Here is a 21,542-nt window from a genome sequence, read left to right on the forward strand (position 1 = left end):
CCACGCTCATGTCGGTTTTCAAGAATGTTATTTTTTCTGAGCACGTTGTTAACATTTGTGGCATCGATCCAAGAAATGTATTGTTTTTTTATTCTTGGTTTTTGGTTGGTACTGCAGGTGTTGTGTGCGAGTCTTATATTTAATTGGTTGACATTTTTGACATTTTTCGTTTCCAGGGAACATTTTTCCGGGACACATATTTCACCGATTTCAAATCGCACTTTTTGAAGAATTTTCCGTACTCTATGTGTGAGAATGGGACAAGAAAATCCAAGCAAAAAGGAGCGAAAAAAGGGTATGTTTTAAATTATGTTAAGTCCGGCCAGCACGGTCTGACTTCCGTAATTTCCATTTTGCAGTGAACACGGCAATAGACACTTGGGTGCACGATACTCTTAGGTGTAGGTTACCCTTGGCATTATCCAGTAAAACATGTTGAAGGGTTGACATGTGGACAGGCTGGGATTGACTTTATTTTAAGTGTGGATGGCAAGGCATTGACCAGTGGGGCATGCTTTAAGGCGTATTGGCCACCAGGGGGCAAATGTGAGCTGTTAAAACAAAATGCATCTCAATGCAAAACTGCTGTGAGGCAAAACTGCGCTACATGTTATTGCAGGTTTGTGGATATTTTAACGCTAGTGTTTTTTAAAAATTTTCACCCGTATTCTATCACATGTTTAAACCAAATATTATAACAATATTAAAGACGGTTGCAAGAGGAAAAAAAAATCGCAAACATTTCCATAGCTTAGCAATGTGTTTTCGGGACGTACCCCATGCGTAGTTGAGCTGAATGTGCCACTTTTTGCTCCATGTACTGGGAACTTCAATCACTTTATCTAAATGCATTGGAGAGCTATACAGCACAACCCAGAAAACCCTTGCAGTAACCCCTTCCATTTCCAGATCTACATTAAACTTTTTTGTAAGTATCCCATCAAACGCTTAAACCGTTGTGTGTGTTTCTGCCACGTGTCACACATTGGCTGTGCGCGGCCACCCTGCGATGTGAATGTCAGAACCGACGTAACGCAAGACACTGTCCTGGGTCTGAACCTCAACCTGGCCGAGCTGCTGGCCTCCGTGGCAGAGCACGGCTGCGGGCCCGGGGGGTGGGGGGCTCCGGCGACAGTACCGGCGGGGCGTCGTGCCGCCCAGCCGGATGCCCTGGAGCCCGTGGAGCACTACGTGGCAGGGCTGCTCTCCGGGGGCAGCCGCCTGCCCACCACTCGCCTCGGCACGGTGCTGGCTGTGGTCCGAACGCTCCTGGCCACTCTGCACACTCAAGGTACGGGTTAGCTGTGTGCATTCTACCAGGGCTGGCGAGAGCGGATGGGAGACTGTGCGGGGTGCGTGTACAGTGGGTGACTGTAAAGCTTGTGCGCGCGCATGCACATTGGATCGTAGTGGTTTATCACACTGCACTACGAGCCTGGCAGACAGAGTGATTTTCGTCCACTGCTAAAATTAGTGGCGAATGTATGAGCTAGTCCTGGGCCTCACCTAGGTTGACTCGGCCTTAAATGAGGACCTGTTGTGGTGTGTATTGGTCAGCAATGAGGAGAAAAATATGGCCACCAGGTGCGGTGCTGGCTACACCAGTTCCCCGAGCACCATGTTGCCTTTAAGTGGTGCCAACCAGCACTTACCCCAACAGTCAGTTGAAGGCTACATGGGGATATTTGAGTATTGCCGTTGCAATTCTGCTCCGGTTTAAGGTGCATTGGACCATTGGTTTTGCATTTGTGCCGCATGTCTGACTGCTCGTGGCTTACTTGAAATCCAGAGGTGTGTATTATTGCACAATAGTTTGTGTTTTTGCCTCCTACACCTTAAATTCTAAGAATTGTGTTATCAATGAAGATTTATGCTCAGCTTTCATTATCTTTGTCTGCATTTTTGTTCATTTGCATTCATTTCACATGGATTGTTTATAATGACACAAAGTACTTTTTTTTATTATTATTTCGCGACACACAAAGCTGCTTTAATTGTTGCCCATGTAGCTTTGGAGTGTGGGATAAAAATATCGAGACATAATTGACGGGCAGTAATCAGCACTTAATCGCAAGTTAAAAAATGCATTTCCTTGCCTTTATAACTCACTTGCCAGATGGAGAAAACAATGGTTCCATAGTACTGCTGCTGCCACCAACACAAAGGCTCCCAAGACTGGTGGTCATATTTTATTAACGCGCAAAGCAAGTTTAACTCTTGTTATGCAAATGCAAGTTAAAGGATGATAATCTGTGGCGCAGGTGATGTGTCTGTGTGAGGTGCCTAAGTTTGCCGTTCTTCGTTGTGCCTTTTGTGCCTCTAGGGATGGAATTTTCCAGTCCTAATCTGTGATTCTGTCATAATGACATAGAATGGGGGGTTCACCATATTAGTGGGTTTTTTTCATACATTTTTGCATAATAGAGATGGCTCTACACAAAAAAAGTCTAATGCAGTCCTGCATACAGTTATTGTGCCTGGTAACTTTTGTTCATGGCACTTAGTAATGCAATGGAATATTTTACGTATGCATTGCGACCCATTGGCGCAAATAACGTGATGAACAGCTCCGTAAAATCCGGTGTTTGTTTATGTCTCTCGGTATTTTGGAAGGAATACTGTTATTATTGTGTAGTGTGAATATATATGATCCTAAATAACAACTGTGAATTTATATGGCATCTAAATTCCGGACGTTTGTTGGAGCAAATCATGATAGGGACAGAGAGAGAGAGAGGGAGGAACAATGCAGCACAGCCTGTGAAGGAGAATCCGGGGCCCAACACCAACAATAAAAGCCCCAGGAGCAGTTGGGGCAGGTAGGGAGCACCAACAACTCCATTAATAATAATTAGCGGGTGACGTCACTCCACAGGGGGGGGGAGTGAGGCGCCTCCTTCCCCCTCCTCATCGTCAACTCACAGCCCTCACTACAAAGGCAGAACCCTCACGTCACGCGATCTCCGCTATTGAGACATAGAAGTAAAAAGGACGTCATGATGAACAAGGGATTATAACATTTAAATGAAATAGGTCTGTGTCACCGCGGCCTTACAAACTGCACACGAATGGATGCAATGAATATCACGTCGCGGTCTGGTTTTCGCTTGCAAGTTTCAGATTTACTGCAATACACCCGTCCTTGGACGGGCAAAAGGCGAGTTACTTACATGTGGAGCTACAGAAAGAAGTTCTACTTATATTTATGCTTTTAATATTGGAAATTTGTTTTACCATTTAGCACTGTCAATACCGTAGGGTGTTCTTGTGCTGCCCCCACCACCACTATCATGAATATCCACTCTAACACTTTTAACATTGGCTAAATATTCTTCATGTTGCTGCACCGTTCTACTGGAAGCCATTGTGCGTGTCGAGTTGCTGTCTCCAGTAATTCAGCCGTCTTTTAACACACAACACCTTGAGACAAAAACACCTTGTGGAATGTAATGTCCGGGAGAGCAGAGTTTTTATTGTCTTGTGCAAAGGTGAATTAGTGAGTGTGGATATTCTTTGATGGGCATCGCTTGAACTCCGAGGCAATTTTGAGCATTTTATAACAGGAAGTTCGCAGCACAGGTCACACGCTTTAACGTAACAATATATTACAGAATGACTGTAAAGTCGACAAGACCCGTGGCTGGTTAAATAGGCTTTCGCTGGAGAGATGGCATTTTCACTGGGGTCAGAATTTAAATTTGAACCGAAGAGAAACTGGTTTTCTTGGTTGCATGCAGGAATAACTGTTAAAATTTACAGCTTCAAAGGGTAAACTTATACAACTTTACGGACTCTTTTAGAATGATGGCTGTGCAGGTTGTTGAACTTGTAAATATTATTTAAGTTTTTTACTAATTGCCTAAAATGCAATTAACATTATTAGAAAGCGCAGCAGCACCCACAAAATGTTTAATACTCGAGCACATAAACCTGACTGATAGTGGAGGCATTCTGTTTGAAGAGCGGAGCTAAAACCGATCATCAGCTTTGCACAACATTTTTCGACCTGAGTACTTTGCGACCCTATGAAAATGTAAAGTTTCCTTGCTACTGATAATGCCATGGCAATTTAGCGGTTGTTACTTGGAAAAATAAGACTGTTTTCAGAAAATATTTGGAGGAATTCACCAGCGTAAGCAGTCACTTTCAATCAACGTAAACAATTGGGGTTGTGCTTTCTCTAATACGAGCGAGAGTCGGTGCTCGTTAGGTCAAAAAAGCATGTAAATTATTGCTTGTGGTTCTTGACATTATCTTAAATTAATACGTGTCCCTGGGCTGGAGGAAGCAGAGGCGTTTCCGGGGCATTTGGCGATCGGTTCTAAATGCAGACAGTGATTCTGCACGCCCTACCGGCCGCCGTGTGTACCCCCGCAGCCCGTGTGGAGGGATTGCTGCGCGCCGTGTTTGCCGAGTACCAGCAGCGCAGCGTCACCGTGGCCAACCGCCTGCGCCTGCTGCGCTTCTTCCGCAGCCTCTACGTGGACGAGGGAGAAACCTCGGTCCACGTGCGCAGGTATTTTGTGAAGGACGGCGAGGGTCTCCCATAGAGGGGGAGAGAGTTCGGTGTTAAATGCATCTCGTGGCTGCGAGGGGGTCACAACAAAAACAGCTGCTGCGGTCCTGCGTTTATGTGTGCGCGCGCGTGTGTGCGCGCGAGCAGAAACTGACTATAAATGAGACAATTTCTTCAGAAAAGTCTCTTAAGGTGTCCTATGTTTGTCAGTACTTATGTTGCTGTATTGTTACTGTAGTTTCCTATGCCCTCGTCAAGCTGGGGTTGCCGTATTTGGTGAGAATGAGAACTGTAGAGATGGCAAGCGAGAAGACACTGTTGTACCAGTGTTCCTTTTTATTTAAAAGCATTTGTGCATGGTATATGTTTATACATCTCAGCGGATGTAAACACGTGTGCCAATTGTTGGATTTTTCCACTCTTAAGATAGAGAATGCATCACTTTGAATTTGCGGCCCTGCCACCGGCGGTTAATTTCAGGAGCAAGGTGCTCTCCCGCTGGCTCATGACGCTGCCGCCGCAGCTTATTCAGTTGGGTGCTCGCTGCCCCGCGTTCTCGGCTGAGCTCGTGGAGGTCATCCGCTCAGCTGCTGCACACGCCAACCCCAACCTCCTGGCCAGCCTGTCCACCCACGCGTGCCACATCTACGGTACGTTCACCCGAGTTCGAGAGGGCCATGGAGCAGCAGCAGCAGCATCGTTGCGGATTGTGCGAATCCTAATCTGCAACCCCCTCCCCACCCCCGAGTTGGGTCGTGCTGTTGATTGTTTTGTGTTTATTCTCGGTGGAAATGCCTGTCGCATACTGCATCAGCGTGCATGGCAAATCGATAGTTTTAATTCATGTTTGCATTCGTTTCTTCAGGAATGTTTTCTTCGGTCACTATTATTCAGGGGACAGAATTATGGGAGATTAGTACAATTACACGATGCTGCTTTGCATAATGTTACACTTTTGTTAAATTTTCTTTGTCAATGTGCGTGTTTCCGATCCATATGTCATGGGAGGTTAATATCCACTGATTGGAACTGCACTGAGAGACAGAAAGAGGTCAAATGCAAATGAGACATTCCATTGACTTTTGAGAAAATTAAGTGGATTTGGGCAGAGACACATTACTCAAAGGGATGATCGGCTATGGATGAGACCGGTGACTGAATTGCGACCAAAGGAGGTTGCTTGCCTCGGAGGACGCTAACCACGGAGATGGAGTAATGAGATCAGCTGAAATGCAGAAGCATCGCAGGACCATGAGGAATGGGAACCCTGTGGGGAGCCCTACATCCAGCAGTGGATAGATCATGGCTGATGATAAAAATAGTGCAATACAGTGTTTCAAATATAGTTACAAATGAACAGGGCATATCTCTTCATCTCATAAATGATCATATGATATTATGCTTGTGCCTTAATGCGCGTGGTTGATTTGTATTTTTGGAGAGAAATCTGCTCGGTCTATTGTTGAAGCATGATTAATAAATACTTATAATAACACTATTTAAAAAAAACAATGGAATACATGAGTTGTGTTGCACATTTATTACAACACTGTAAAGTTAACTATTTCAAAAATGTAAACCATCATAAACAGCCTTAATTTAAGTCTTACTAAGTCTTACGCTGTTGCAGGTGATTGGGGCAACGGCTTTGGGATAACTGCAAAGTATTCTTTAGACAGGAGTTGCAAAAGTTCACAAAGGTGTGAGATCCGTTCATTAACTTCTTCAAATAGAGAAGGGTGAACTGGGTGAAGAGGGTTGGCAATGATAGTTGATTAGTTGCAGGTTCTGGTTCATCAGACAATTGACGGGATTTTTGTGATTGCGACTTTGTTATTCGAGTGCCCGCTTGGTTTTCCCTTTTCCCTTCATTTCATCATCATCCATCAATCAACCATCATTAATTAGCCATCATCCATCGTCGTCCATCAATTATCAATCATCTTTTTTCCCATCTTTCTCCCGTGTAGACTGTTATCGTATAGTGCAGTCAGAATGGCACGGAAACTTCGCTTCGAATTTATTTTTAATTTAAATTACACTTTAATAAAAGGGTGGAAAAACACAGGGACAATCCTGAGAGCGCTGCAACAGAACAGTGGGCCACCCAGCCGCTGCCGTGGTATAGTAACAGTGCCGGATTGGTTACGCTGCCCTCCTGTAGACCCGACAGATGGGGTATTGGGCAGCCTGGTGGCAGACACCGCCACGCAGAGGCACCTCCTGCAGCTGCTCTACCACCTGCCGGTCTTCCCCGAGGGCCTGCCACCCCACCTGGCCCACTTCTGCCTTGACGCGCGCTTCCCTGCGGAAATGGCCAAGACCGTCATCAGGATGATGCATCACAGGTGGGGGTGGGCGAAGGGTGGGCGAAGCGCGAGCGCCGTAGCTGCTGAGCTAGTTTGTGTTGTCACCTGCGATTGTCATCGTAGTCGGGAGTGGGGGCGGATGTCATGGCCCCCTTGTCCGTGTCTTTATTCTGGGCCGTTCGTTTTAACCCTTTCCTGTTCTGATGACGTATGTATGTGTGCGTCATCAATTATTCTTCCGATTCTGTCATCGGAACGGAATCGGAAGAAAAACTGAAATAAAATAACTTTATTGGTACGTCTTCAGGTCGGAAGACGTACCAAGGCTCCCACAAGGCCATGCGGGGGAGGATGTGGCACATTTTGGCACCAGCGATTAAAGAGTTGCGGTCATGTCGCTACAGTTTTCTGCGGTGAGTACAATGTCTTTAAAAACAACAGCACTATGCCTAACCGCTTGTGCATTCCGAGATTTAGCGGGGACCGGAACCCACCCTGCAACTTGCAGACGTCTCGGTATGGGGAAAGGGTTAACACAAGGCCTTGTGGTGGATCCTGAATAAATGGCATTTCATCTTGAACGTTGGTCAATACAGAGTGCGGTGGCATTGGCCACAGTGCGCAGTGAGAGAAGGTTAAATAGAATTTGCAGTCCACGTCCTTGGCCTCTTGATTGCCATTGGTCGTGTGTGTTCCCAAAAGGAGACAGAAGAGGGTGTTGTTGCATCAATAAACCACACGACTGCTCGGTGAGGTTGTGTGGGGTGTGCTTTTGGCAGTGTCTGTTTGCAGGGTATGTTTTCTTATGTTGGGTTTGTGTTTGCTGACCTGTGTGCATGGATGTGTGCTTAAACACATTGCTATATATTTACCTGTGTGTATTTTAACAAAGTGGAAAGATTCATTTTTACAGCACTCCCTTATTGCTGTTGCATCTCAGTGTGCCAGCACACGGAGGAATTTTACTTTTGAGTCGTGTGTTACCAGTTGTACAAATTTACAACACATGTTGTGTGTTTTCCAAGAGAGCCTTTTCCGGTGCTTGCATGCGATGTGGCAAGGTGAATAGGATCATTTAGATTATTTGTGCTGCAGTTCAAGACAAATTTTATTTTTGTTAGGGTGAGGAAGTCACAAGGCTTTGAGCCGGCAATGATGGGAAGCCATCGGAGCTTGGAAAAGCTCTGGGTTCAGGACTGTGCAGAACATTATATATATTTAAAGGCATTTCATTAATAACGCCCCTCTCAGTGATCCGATAAAATTTCGCTTTTCGAGGTCATGATTTGATTCCAGAATGGATTTTTTCGTCCTGTTTTTAACATCTTAGTGATATTGTTTCTCCTTTATTCCATCTTATTTGTAGTTTAGTTTTTTTTCTATTCGAATACATTAGATATTTCCATCATATAATATTTGTACAAGCTACAATAAATTTTGACTTGAAACTTTTGTGACTGCAGGAATTCATATGCTTTGGGTCTTTCGGTAAAGTCACGTAGATAGAAAAATAAAGGGAATAAAAATAATGAAAATGAAAATAATTAAGAACAAAAAAAACCACGAATGTAGACTGTAGCCTGGTTCTTAATCAGAGTGAGTGTACTTGGCAGTCTATAATGTAGACTGTAGCCTGGTTATTAAGTTTGAGTACTGGCAGTCTATAATGTAGGCTGTAGCCTGGTTCTTAACCTTGGTGAGTGTACTGTCAGTCTATAATGTAGACTGTAGCCTGGTTATTAACCTGAGTGAGCGTACTGGCAGTCTATAATGTAGACTTATTCTTGGTTCTTTTTGTAAAAAAAAACCCACGACGTTTCGATCACAACACAATCAGGTCGTCAGATCGCTTCTGACGATCGCTTGTGTTGTGATCGAAACCTCGTGGTTTTATTTTTCTTTTATTTTTATTACTCGTACCGGTACGGTGTTTGCCGTTATGACTAAATATATGTAATCTTCACTTTTTTTTTGTCAATTGGATGAAGACCTTCCCCGAGGCATGTTTGTTGTCATCGATGCAAATGTTGAATGAGAGGGAAATTTTGCCTCGTACCGTCTGATTGGGAAGCACGCGAGTGGTCGGCTTGTTGACGAGCCTGATCTGCAGAGGACTGTGAAGAACACAACCATGTTCACCACTCCATGTGTATTCAATAGCAGATACTATTTGAGTACCAGCTACAAAACAGAGATTATTAAATGAATCTCAGGTTACGGTGACATTTTATCCACACACACATGTTGTGGTAAGCACTGAGCTTGTAAGAGTTTGCGTTCCCCCTTTATTTTGTATCATGGTGAACGTAGCAGCCTCTAGTGCCAGCAGAGATCATGTGACCCATAATATACAAGGTACATGAATTTAAAAACATAGATTATGAAAAATGCAATTGGATGTGTGTATTGGATGCGAGCAAAATAATATACGATTGAATTTAACCACCCCTCTAGGTTTTGCACACAATGGTCATTATTCTAATAGTTTACAGGCTTTTGTCAATCCAGTGGAAGGTGAAGCACCTCTCCCTATGTCGTGTTGGTTTATGGTTGTTTGATCATACTTCACCGGACTGGTCCTGAGTGATTTAAAAAAAAATAAACTGCGGTCGCCAGGCAGCTACATTGCCGTCGCCGGGGCTTGATGACGACGGGTTCCTCCTCGGCGGCTTGAGCCTGTAGCCCGTGTACCTGTCCTCACCGCGGGGCACCAAAATAAATGCATTTAAAATAAGAGGGCATTAATAGGCATCGATTCGTCAGAAATAAATGAATACGCAAATAAACGCATGAATAAGTTAGGCGCGTTAATAAGTGATGTGGCCCTCGCGAGTGAGGTGGTGGCCAAGGCTGGTGGCGGGGTGCTACACGGGGCCCGTTGTGCCCCCCCCGCGACTCTGCCTGGGACCTGTGGCCTCCCAGACACGCTCATGGGAGCCCTCGCTCACTGCCAGGGGAGTAATTATTCATCCCCCCCCCCCCCCCCCCGCTGCAGTGACCACTCCCCTCCTGACATCCCACCATCCCGTGGTGACTCAATACATTTTTGTGATGGTAGGCCGCGATGCGATTCCAGAACGGATTTTCGCGTCTCTTTTTTTTTTTGCCCCATTTCGCTTTTTTTGCTTCTCGTTTTTGCCCATCTCGTTTGGTACAGCTTCAGTCGCTCATTGATCCTGAATGTAATGTTTGCGTATTATTTTGAATTAATTGACATGCATCGAAAATCACCAGATCCTTACGCACGCAATCCGCGAGTCTTAAGAATCAATATAATAACACTCGTTTAATGAATACATCACGACATGCTTTACTCGCTGTGTTTCGAAAAAACAGATGCTTGTGTATTAGAGGACGTGCTTTTATTGAGGTTGTGCTGTTAATTTTGAGAATGTAAATTACGGTCAACATCTTGTACTTATGTTACCATGGCTTCTTGCTTTGAAAGTCGCTTGTGAAAAGCATTTTGCAGATGCCCTTTGGCTGGATGGAATGCACTGATTTAGATTTAATGTAACCCTAAATGTGGCCAGTGCACAGACTGGATTGCATGCAGGTTGAATGGATTAAATGTATGATGATGGAAAGATGTTAGAATGCAGTAGTCACAGCTGCCTCTTTAAAAGTTTATCTACGAAGATATGTTCTATATGTATATCTTCATAGATACAATATACAACAATACGCTATCGAGTGTGCAATGAAACACAGCAACCCGAGTTGGGTTCCTGAGCACACCTAGAAATTAGTAGCGAGTGATTTCTGACCGGGTCCTGGGCCACCAGCTGGCATTGGTCAGTGTGGTGAAGTATGGCCATCCAATTCTCACGACCGACATGGCAAGGGGGGGGGGGGGGGGAGGTGTTCATTCAGCAGTGGATTTGCAGAGAACTGTAAAATATTAATTGTATTAATACACACATTATGGTATAGTGCGGATATGCAATGCAACTTTTTGCTCTTGTAAGAAAAATAACATTTTCCCATTTTTAATATATTTAAGCAACGTGTATTTTGTTTCCTCATTCGATTTTGTTACTTATATTTAAACAAATCTACGCACTTACTAAAATTATGTCAGCATGGCTTTCAAAGGAAAGGAGTAATGTATTTGCATGTAATTAAATATAAAAAGTTATTTTGTTTAAAAAAAAAGTTGTTCTTTTCACAATATTCTTGTTTTTCAATTTAACTAAGAGTAACGAAGTTGTGAATGTTACATTTTTAAGATTTACAAATACCATGTCTGGAATGAAAATTCAAGTAGCTTCACGTTTCCTCTTCTAAAAAGGCCAAACGAGCTGACGTTTCATGTTCGCCATTATTTCTGGAATAGACTTTGCATGTTTTGCATGCTTTTGTTGCCTGCCTGGTTTTTATGAAAATTCAAACAAGTTACTGGCACCTCTTAACCTTGACTTGTGTTTATTAAACTCCACAAAACAGCTTTCCGCACCGGACGCACTGCACATTTTCCTTGTAATGGGGAAAAAAAATAACTTGTTGAAAAAATTCAGTCATATTATTATCAACAGAAGCATGGCGGCGAGCCTTCTATTTGTTCTGAAGCTGTGTTCAACTTCAGACTTGGGGAGGAGAGTTCATGCACACGAAAATATTGGTTTGAGTTGGGTGTCGTGCAGATGCGTGAGATTGATGTAGCGGATAGCAGTGGTGAGGGGGGGGGGCGGAACCGGTGGTCCGAACGCAATGGGGCCGGGACTCGATGCGATCATCCCAGGCCAGCCATAATCCCGGACGACGTGCCATTTTTCCTGGGCCTGACTTGGGGCCACGATTTCCGTTAGCCGAGCGACGTGTGACACCAGGCCCCCCGCAGGCCTGGAGATGGGAATCCGTGGTGGGGCGGGCATTGGTGTGACGGTGGGGGCGACGCGATCGGGGTGGCTGGACGGTGGTTGGGTGGACAAACAGTGCAAGGGCGACGTGGACGTGACATGACAAGTCGCGCCCGGGGCCGTGCGAGTCTTCGGCCGTGATGGAAGGACGCAAGGGATGTCAATCCTGACGGAAAGCTGTTTCCCATCACATGGCTTTAACTGTTTCCCCGTTGCGAGCTTCTCGTTCTCTGTCACGAACGTCTGCGTTGGACGTGGTGACATCTCAGGACACCTGTTACTAAGCCAAGCAGGCCGTCGCATTTCGCCATTGAAACAGATACTGACGACTGTCGCCTACGTGTTTTCAGCACATCTGCGTACCCAAACGCATGTTGTTTAGTTTAATCATTGCCACAAGCATCAATATGTAGGCACTGCTGGCTGCCTGGCGGGGTACAGTTGTATGAGATATCCCAACTGGAAAAGTGTTAAGCCTGACACGTGTGCCTTGGCCCTGCAATAGCAGAGACCAGACAGATTCTACTGCAGCCTTGCTGCATGACTGCCTCCGAAATGAACACATCCTGTAGTTGTCGCGTTTGTGCAGCTGCGGGGTAGGCCAGTTGTTCATAGTTCATGTAAAAGTTACTTCTCTGTGGAACATAATTTGCTGTACGTGTGTAGCTAATACAAGGTTTGTCCAGAATGAGCAGTTTGGTCACAAAGTATTGATTTTTAATTCTCTATATCTGTCAGTTTTGTATTCCCACATTTATACTATCACATTAGATTGGGCCTGTTTTCTTCTTCCCGGAATTGTGAACACTTGATAACAACTCTTGTGCACTTAAAATATTAAGGTGATTTTTTTGCATGAAATATTCTGAAAATCCATCGGTAGGATGATGCTTTGAACACAACCTGGATTTCCAAACAAACCTAAAATAATGAAATGAATCCTGTTCCTAGCATGTAGTTGTCATTCAAGGTGAAATATTTTACCCAGGTGCTGGAGTGTGGGCATCAGAGTCAACATCTTAAAATTATATGTTAGTTCAAGCAGAGAAACTTAACATGTGCACTCAAATTAAATAAAGACTGCGCCTGTGATACACAAGACAATACACTGCACCATGTGCCCGGTCGCAAATTATTTGTTTTAACGTAATTTCTGCCATGGTGATTAACACGGCATGTTTTTATTTAGGAATTAACAAATGTCCGTTAAATGTTATCGGCCTTTCAAAGCGAAGCGCATCGATAATTTGTAACGGGCGACAGAAAAGGGGTGTGGACCTTGAAACGTAACGAGGCCGTAAACGCCGGTTTAGCCCGCAGATAAAGGGACTGCTCTGATTGTGGATGGGCCAGAGGTCGCAAACAGGTTTTGATTCCTTACCCGTACCCGTACCCGGCCGCACCAGGGTCGCAAACGGGTACCCGTACCCATACCCGTCCGGGTACGGGTAGGGTACGGGTATCGGGTACCTGATTGCGACCTCTGGGATGAAGCCATGTTGCAGGCGTGGGTAGGTTGATTCTAGGAACTTGAATTGTGAGAAGAGAACAAGACGTTGGGAAATGAGTGACAAACAGTGACTCACCAGTGACTCACGGTCTACCCGTACCCGGCCGCACCAGGGTCGCAAACGGGTACCCGTACTCGGCTGGGTACGGGTAGCCGGGTATCGGGTAGGGTACGGCTATCGGGTACCCGGTTGCGACCTCTGGGATGGGCACTGGTGCCGGGTGTGGAATCCTGCGGGACACTAGGCCGTTGAATTCCTTCTCGTCACTGTTAACAAGTGTAGCTTGCCGCATCTGAGCCACTTCCAAGCTCTCGCTTAATGTGCTGCAGGTTTTTCAAGCTCACCGCTGCTAATTTTAGCAATTTTTCCCCCTTGTAGTTGAACATGTGTAGTGGTGTGGAAAGTGATGCCATGGGTGTGGGGGAGTAAAGGTTGCGGAGAATCGGTGCCGAGTTTACCGAGATAGAGCTGCTTTAAACGACTTAAAAAAATGCAATTTGTACTCTTTTACCATTTTTTACATTGCAAAACCAGGTGTGAGAAGATAAAATTGTGCAATAATTCTTAAATTGTTTGCATTGGCACAGTTTCCAAGCCTTTTATCTGTCCCGGTTAGTACCCCCCCCCCCCCCCCCCCGACTGTTAAAATAATATGGGGAGAAATGATTTTTTTTGTGTCCATTAAATGTTGATCGTAAAACATTCATTGAACTTTGATGGACTGCTTAATATTACTACTGACTTTGAAGTTTTCATTCATACTCAAAGAGTGACTGGAGAAGGGAAGCTGAACATAGCAACACGTGCTATCTGAAAATGCACCTTTTTAAGGTACTGTAATCGTCGAAGAAATAATAATGGCGATGATTTGTTTCTGATGGAGTGCCCTTTATGGCGAGGCATCTCTGAGCGCTTTACAAGCGATAAGCGACTTCTATCTCATCTCAAACAACAATAATTTACAATGATCGTTTATCAAATCCACCGCTGGATGACATCCCCGTCAACCTAAGTCTGTCGTGGGGGTTTTTTGGCGAGTTACCTCGCCGGTCTGGATTTGGATGATTTCCCTTTTAAAGATTCTGGAAAGTCATTGTTTTATTGTGCAAAGATCGATACATCTGTTAGGAATTTGTGGGCTGTATACAGTAATTGAGATTTTACATTTTCTGTTATTTGCCACACGTTTGCACATTTTGACTTGGTAGGGGGGGGGGAATGTGACGATTAAAACTGAAAAAAAATAGACGAATGATTAGCCACTTCGTGCGAGATCGGTGGGCCATTTAAGGGATGCATCACAACTGGCCAATTCCCTTTGAAGCACTACCTGCTGTGAGCTGTTTGCCGCTTGCGTGTTGTGCGTGCGTGTGGCCTTGTGGTGTTTAGCGCCCATGAGATGCGGCTGCGGTTTGGTTCATAAGCTCCAAGAGGACTCCCTCCCACCTCCCCCAAATAAACCCAAGCCAAGCCTCGCTCGGCACAGATCGAGTTTTTCAGGCGCTTCAAAGTCGTATCAAACGCTGTTTGTTCCTGCCTTTGATATGTACCCCCCCTCGTGTTTTCAAACTGCAGGGGAAGTGTGAGGTGCTCTATTTTTCAGTGCGTTAATTGCTAAGTTTCACACGTGTGCAGTACAATTTTAGTTTTTTTCTTGCGTAGACAATTAAATGTGGTTATAAAGGTGAGCCTTCGTGGGGCCGCGTGTGAGCACCTGCGTTTTTTTCCGGCACATGTTTCTGCACGGAAAACATGAAAGGAAAAAAAAATGTTAAAAATAATTGTCGTAAACCTTTTAATGATTGTATTTAGGCAGTGGCATAAACAATGTTGATATTGTGTCTGACCATCGGCCTTAACTTGCAGGGCTTGTCTAGGAACAAGGGAAGACTCCGAAGAGGCCCCATTTCCCGACACGGCCTATCTTGGCTTCATGTTCTCGGTGCTCATAGGTAATTGCAACATCATTATCAATACACGCCACACTAATTAACGCCTTAGAACTTTTAATTGGGCCGTTCCCCAAGCTGCTTGATGAAGTCTTTTTATCATGTGGCTGGCTGGTAAATAAAGTTGAGTGTATGTTGATGAAGGGCTGTCAAATGCAGTGTGTTACAGGTACAATACATTTTATGCAGTGTCGGAATCCAAAATCACCTCTGTTTTGAGATGTATTTTTTACTGCACCGTCCCCTTTGTTAACGGTCGTGTTTATCTGCTGTCAAATGTTAGGTGTCACTGCGCAGGAGCGGTCTGCCCTCAAACCGATGGATTCGTCACACGTGACCAAGAGCCGCTGCACCAAGGTGGACCTCTTGGAGACGAGCTGCGATAGATTTCTTCGCCATGCAGCCATTAATGAGGTAAAAAAAATGGCTTGGATGTTTGAACTTTTAGGGACTATATCCCTCTTTGGATGAATGGTTGTTTTCATGATTGTAGCTCGTCGCTAGTTGTAAAAAGGAAGAAGCAGGTTTATGCAATTGGAGTGTTTGACATTTCATTGTTCATTTGCTGGAAGGACAATATACAATTTCCAACACGGGCTAACGAAAAAAAAAACATTTTTGGCACTTGATTATAACTCGCGGGTAGCGGCACGCTTCAAAAACCTGTGCGCTTCTCGCCCAGATGAAGTGACAAACCGGAGGTGACAGGGAACATCTTTTTTTGTCGGTCCATATCTCGCCCTCGGTCCGGGCATGGAGAGCGCACGCCTCTTTACAGCCGCGCTGCCTTGGAGCGTGCTCATGCCGTCCCGCATTAGGAATTCCCAGCACCGTGCGCTCGCGTTATTAAGCCGCAGAAAGGGCTTCCGCTGACCTTCCGGGTCTCTGATTAGGCTTAATATCTCCGATATGGGTGTTTCTCAATATTGGGTAACTCAACAGTATATTTTGTTGTTACATTTGTTGCATCTCACTCCTCACAAAAAAAACAAAGCACTGCTTTCTTCTCATCACCATTGGTGGTCCTGAGCTAACGGTATTAATTCCACATTCCTATTGTTTGGGGCCAGTATCTTTATAAGTGAACCAGTGTTGACTTCCTGCAAAGTAGTAATCATTGTATTGATTCCTGGAGGGATGATGGATTAGATCTATGCCTGATTGCTATTTGACCTGACAACCTTCTAATTGTAAGTCAAGTGCTCTGCTACAGAACCACCTGGGTGGATGCCCTGGTTTTTACGTTGCAAGACCACAGAAGCCATCTGGGGGTGGGTTATAAAAGGCAAATAAGCTGGAGAACTAATTGAGGGTGCTGCAGGATTTATTCATGCCGGGTATGAGGCAAATTTGTTCACACGTTTGAAACATTGTCGCATATTTAATGTTAGGGAATAAAAAAAAATTAAGCAATGGAAGTGCAGGCAGCTGTAATCGGTATGCCTGTGAGTTCATGTTGGAGAAGACTGATGCACATGATGAGAGGAGAGGTGCAGCATCCATTTCTATCATCTCCTTTGGCTGCGAACCGTCGTATTGCGTTTTGAGTTTGCTGGGAAGACAAAGACACGTATCAGGAGATGACAGTTTGGATACAGATTTTGTCTTTTAAGTCTGATCCTCAAAAGCCGCGCGAAGCCAGCACATGGCAAAAGTTTATTTTGAGCCTCGTGGTAGAGGTGTGTGTGTGTGTGCGTGGAACACGTCTAAAAGGAGTTGGAGTTGGGGGGGCGGGGGGGGGCACAGATGTGTTTTTTTTGGCGCAGCGCGTCCTTCCCCGCCTCTCATCGGCACTAACGTTGACCTCCAAGGACCCCTCCCCTCCCACTCTTTGTGTGTGTGGGAGTCGGCACCTTGAGCCGCGTCCAAAAATCTGTTTAGGTTCCGACCAAAATATACATTTACACAGGACGACGACGGGGGCACTGTGCCAACCCCAAATGAGGCACCCGCTTAAAAGGGAGTGTAACTGTGCAACAAAAGCACATTAAGACACTGCGGGTCACAGTAACAAAATGCTAGTGCAATCATTCACTATTCTTGTGAATGGACGCCTTTCTCAGTGTTTAATATACATATTTCTGTCGATAGTATTCAATGAAGACTTGCACAAGTAATTATTTCCAGGAACCAACTGACCACAGGGTTGCAAAGGGGGTCACGTGGGGAAAATAAGTACAGACTTGAAGGGCGGCCGTACCTTAGGTGGCTAGCATCCATCCAACAGAGCGGCCAAACAATCTGGGACAAATCACCGGCGCAATTTGGTTATGCAACTGTTACATGAACTAGATTAAATTTTCTTGAGTACATTGTTTCGTACACATTTTATTACCCACGAGTGCAATTACGTGTGCCGTTGGTAGCTTAATGTGCGAGACCTTGCGAGTTAGTTTTTGCATACTCTCAGTGTGTTGGCATATATATGCAGAAGCTGGTTCTGTCTTTATTTAAGCACGCAAGCTCTTGAGCAAGTTTTGACCTTTTGTCTTATCAGCAGAGTCGAGCTTGTTAAATTCTCCTGGGTAGCCAATGGGGGGCCCTGCTCGGCACAACTCCTCTGTATTGTATACAAACTCATTATGCTCTAATGATGAAACCCAGAAGGTCGAAACCGGTTCGGAGTTTTCTTGTAAAAAAATTGTTGTTTGGTAATATTGGTCTGGAAAACCAGTATGCTGATGGCCTTAAAACATTGTTTTACACATAACGCTCTGCAACACCACAAAATGGATGTTTGTAAACGAATTGTAGTCGGAACGTGTAGGACATGCATCAACCAGTGCCTGCCTCACAATTTACCATGAGGGGGTGCACTGCCTTCACGTCCCTCACCTGGTAAGCATTGTTCATTGTAACCCCAAGCCATGGACATCTGTAGAGCTCACACGTGGTAGTTATCACAAAAGTGGAAGTAATTACTGCTTTCCTCGTCCTACGTATTGCAGCTCTAAATTTCCGCAGGAGAAATGGCCAACTTATTTTTTGGCATTGGGGCCTACATGTGAACACATTTTAAAACCTGCGCACGCATGTACGGTACACTGTCACATATCCTATCGTCATATATTGGCCCTGATCAATTAACCGAACGCACCCCATTGTTGTATTCATGCAAGATGTCACTTTCAATCGATATTCACAAAATCCTACCGTTTCATGTACAGCAGCCCAGTGCTTGTCAACCTTTCTGGACTCGTGCACCATTGTCAATCCTCAAAAGAATCTCACAGACCCCACCTCTCTTTCTGTGCCATCTCTTTTCTCAAACACATCGGTGACCACTGCCTTACATTTAGCTCTGTCCATTGATATTGCTCGAGATCCTTGCATTAGATATTCCTATTTGCACCCAGTTGTTCAAATTCCTTGCCTAACTTATTTTGCGGTCTTCCCCAGCTGCTTGTACCTATAATTTTACCCAGTAAAAACATGTTTTAGTCTCTTGTTTTCTCATTCCACGTCTAAGAAATCGAACTTGCCTCATAACTATTTATATTCACTTTCTTTTTGTACTTGCCATCTACAATGCCTGCTATCCGTGGACCACCATGCATCAATAACATTAAAAAATTAAATCTACTCTAAATTATCGTTTCTGCAACATAGGCCAAATAAACTTGTTTCATGCTACAGCTCGGCGGACCAGTTCCCGCGGCCTTGCGGACACCAGCGGTGTCCGCGAGATTACAAAGACATCACTGCAGTGATGTCTTCGTGCACATAGCCTGGCACAAGCGCCGTTGTGACGTCACCGCCACTTAGTGGCGAATGGCGGTTGTTGTTGGTAGCAGCAATGTGAGCAAGCAACTGGAGTGCTGCACCTTCACATTTTCCCAAGCGAAGCGTACGCAAGTGCCCGGGCATGAAACGCGATCGGCTTGGGTGTCGTGGTCGTGGCAGCGGCGGCGGCGTCAACGTGACGAGTGCGGCGAGCGTGGGGGAGCCGTGACGGGCAGCACACGGACGTGCGGCGCGTGCCGGAGTGCGGAGTCGCATGGCAGAGAACGGGCGAGGGAGGGAGGGCCACTGCTCTGCGAGGCAGCGCCACTGCCGTTCCTGCTGCTGCTGCGTCGTCGAGTTGAACTCGAGCTGACAAGTGCAAGCCGTAGAGGAGGAGTGAATGTGCTGAGCAGTTCACTATCTGTCTGACCCAGTCAAATATACAATTTAAATAAAAAGAGTTTATACGTGTGTTTTTTCAGTTGCTTACATTTTCTGCCACGTTAGTCCATTCACGGCTGTTGACGTTTTATTTATCCGATATACGTGGTGCTCTTTTAATTTCAGTGCATTGGAGCTTTGTATCGTGATGTGTTTTATAATTGAAATGTGATTACTGTTCAAAATAATTGCAATCTTTGTTCACCATCACAACACATTATGTTGTAATGGCTTGAACAGCATTGATCTGAAACGGGGTTGAAAAATACTATTACCTATTGCATAAAAATACCATAATGACCATAATGTCATTGTGACTATCTTCTGAAAATGGGTGTCGCGAGAAAGCAATGTGTGGTGGTATTTATGGGCTAAATGCATGGGAAACCCATGACTGCACTTATCATGTGATGGTGAGCAGGGTTGATAGCGGTTCACACACTGCACCACAGGCCAGGCAGTTCAATTCCTTTCCAAGATCATATCTGTTGAATGTTATATTTAAACTTAGCCTGGGCCTCCCTTAGATCAAGTCAACCTAATACCGACATGTGGTATTGTATGTGTGATCAGCCACTGAGGAGAGCCAAGTCGCTCGTTTGCGGTGCTGGTGACGCTATCCACCTATGTTCCATGCTGGCCTTCATAGGTGCTTGTTCACAGCATTTGCCCCCCTAAGGTCTTTTATGCTGTATGGGGGGGATCTTTGTGCGTGTGTGTATGCAATATTTTTATATGTGCATATGGGTACCAGTGGCATATAAAATTGCACACTGCGCTAAGAACCTGGCAGTCTTGTGTTTGCTCGATTCCCGGGCATGGCTAACGTAAGTGGTGAGTGATATCTGAACTGTACCTGGACCCTCCCCTGGGTTGGCGAGTGCCTTGTAGAGAGTGCAAATACACACACTGGGGGAGACAAAGGCAGCCAGGTGTGGTTCGCTCCACTCCACCCCCTCGTGGTGTGCTGTGCCACAACTGTAGTAGGTGCTCGCGTGCTCCCAACATTCTGTCAAAAGCTAGACTGCACATTAACTTCAAATCACCTAATTGGGAAAAACCATGTCGCAACATCACCCCCTACTGGTACACTACCTCTTTGCAGCCCCAGTGCCATGCACACCTCGTGACGCGTATCGGCATTCATCACTGAGGTCCCCTTGGCTGGATTTCCACAGGGCAATGGAATGGTTGAGATGAGATGTAAGGTGCTTAGAGATGTAGAGGCAGTTATTTAAGCTCCCTGTAATTGCATGTGTGTAGTTATGCATGGCATGTTCATCGCTGTGGTCCGGTGGCACAGTCGTTAGCCCACTGGCCTCTGAATGCGGCAACCTAGGTTCAATTCCTGCTCACAGCCATCATCAGTTACGCACGTCTGAACTGGTCCGGGGCCTCCCCTAGGTCGATTTGGCCTGGCCTCAAATGAGTATTTGGTGCATTATGCAAATTTTAAACATCGGCACCGGAGAGACAAAAGTGGCCAAGAGTGGTGCTGGCCACCCACACCCTCGTGTGCCGTGCCAACCTTAATTAGCGCTCGCTAACAGTGTTTGCCCCCAACAGTCTGTTTAAGGCTATCCGGGGATCTTTGTCTTTGTCATCGCTGTCGGGTGCAGGTGGTGTGCTGGTGTTTGGAATCGGTGCCGTCTCGCCCGCAGCTCCTCGAGGTTCTTGGCCACGGCTTTGAGAGCCACTTGGTGAGCAGGTTGACAGGATGTCCGCTCCAGCTGTGTACAGCTCCCGAACTCTAGACCATATTGGCCCTGGTCTCCGTTGCGTCTTTTCCAAAAGAAGCTTCATTCTAACGTTCGAAGGACGATGTTTGGATTCTAGTCAGGATCAATAAAGCACATAAAAGAGGTTGGAGCGGTGGTGTACAGTGGCTAGTATGCTGCGCTATGAGCCCGGTGACCTGACTTCTATTCCCAGTCACGGCGAGCATCAGTGCTAAGTGATATCACACGCAATGCTGCTCCCTTTCACTGACGTGCACTGATCAGTGTGGTGAAGTATTGTAAAAATACTGTATGGCCGGCATAGCATGGTGAGGCCTTTACCCATTGGTGAATTGATAAAGGCTGCACTTTTTAAAAATGTTACATTTCTAACGATTGTACTGATATATAAAAATTTGAGACCTTAAACTGTATACATTGTGCATTGTAAACCATTCGCGTGATTCGATGCGTTAAAAAAAGTAGATTTTTTTTTTTTTACTTTACTGACGAATC

At 45.3% G+C, this 21,542-nt stretch overlaps 1 protein-coding gene across 1 annotated transcript in view; it reads left to right on the forward strand.

Annotated features, from left to right (window-relative positions):
- Positions 1-21,542, forward strand: part of TEX10 (testis expressed 10) — a 45,542-nt gene that overhangs the window by 4,991 nt on the left and 19,009 nt on the right. The window contains exons 6-13 of the mRNA XM_061557211.1: positions 177-295; positions 1,023-1,291; positions 4,378-4,516; positions 4,997-5,166; positions 6,681-6,864; positions 15,062-15,147; positions 15,428-15,558; positions 20,928-21,008. Of these exons, the coding sequence (XP_061413195.1) occupies positions 177-295; positions 1,023-1,291; positions 4,378-4,516; positions 4,997-5,166; positions 6,681-6,864; positions 15,062-15,147; positions 15,428-15,558; positions 20,928-21,008 (1,179 nt within the window). The remainder of the gene's footprint in view (positions 1-176; positions 296-1,022; positions 1,292-4,377; positions 4,517-4,996; positions 5,167-6,680; positions 6,865-15,061; positions 15,148-15,427; positions 15,559-20,927; positions 21,009-21,542) is intronic.

Source organism: Lethenteron reissneri, chromosome 23, assembly GCF_015708825.2.
Source record: "Lethenteron reissneri isolate LAM-NWPU_2019-01 chromosome 23, ASM1570882v1, whole genome shotgun sequence".
In the NCBI taxonomy this organism is placed as follows: domain Eukaryota; kingdom Metazoa; phylum Chordata; class Hyperoartia; order Petromyzontiformes; family Petromyzontidae; genus Lethenteron; species Lethenteron reissneri.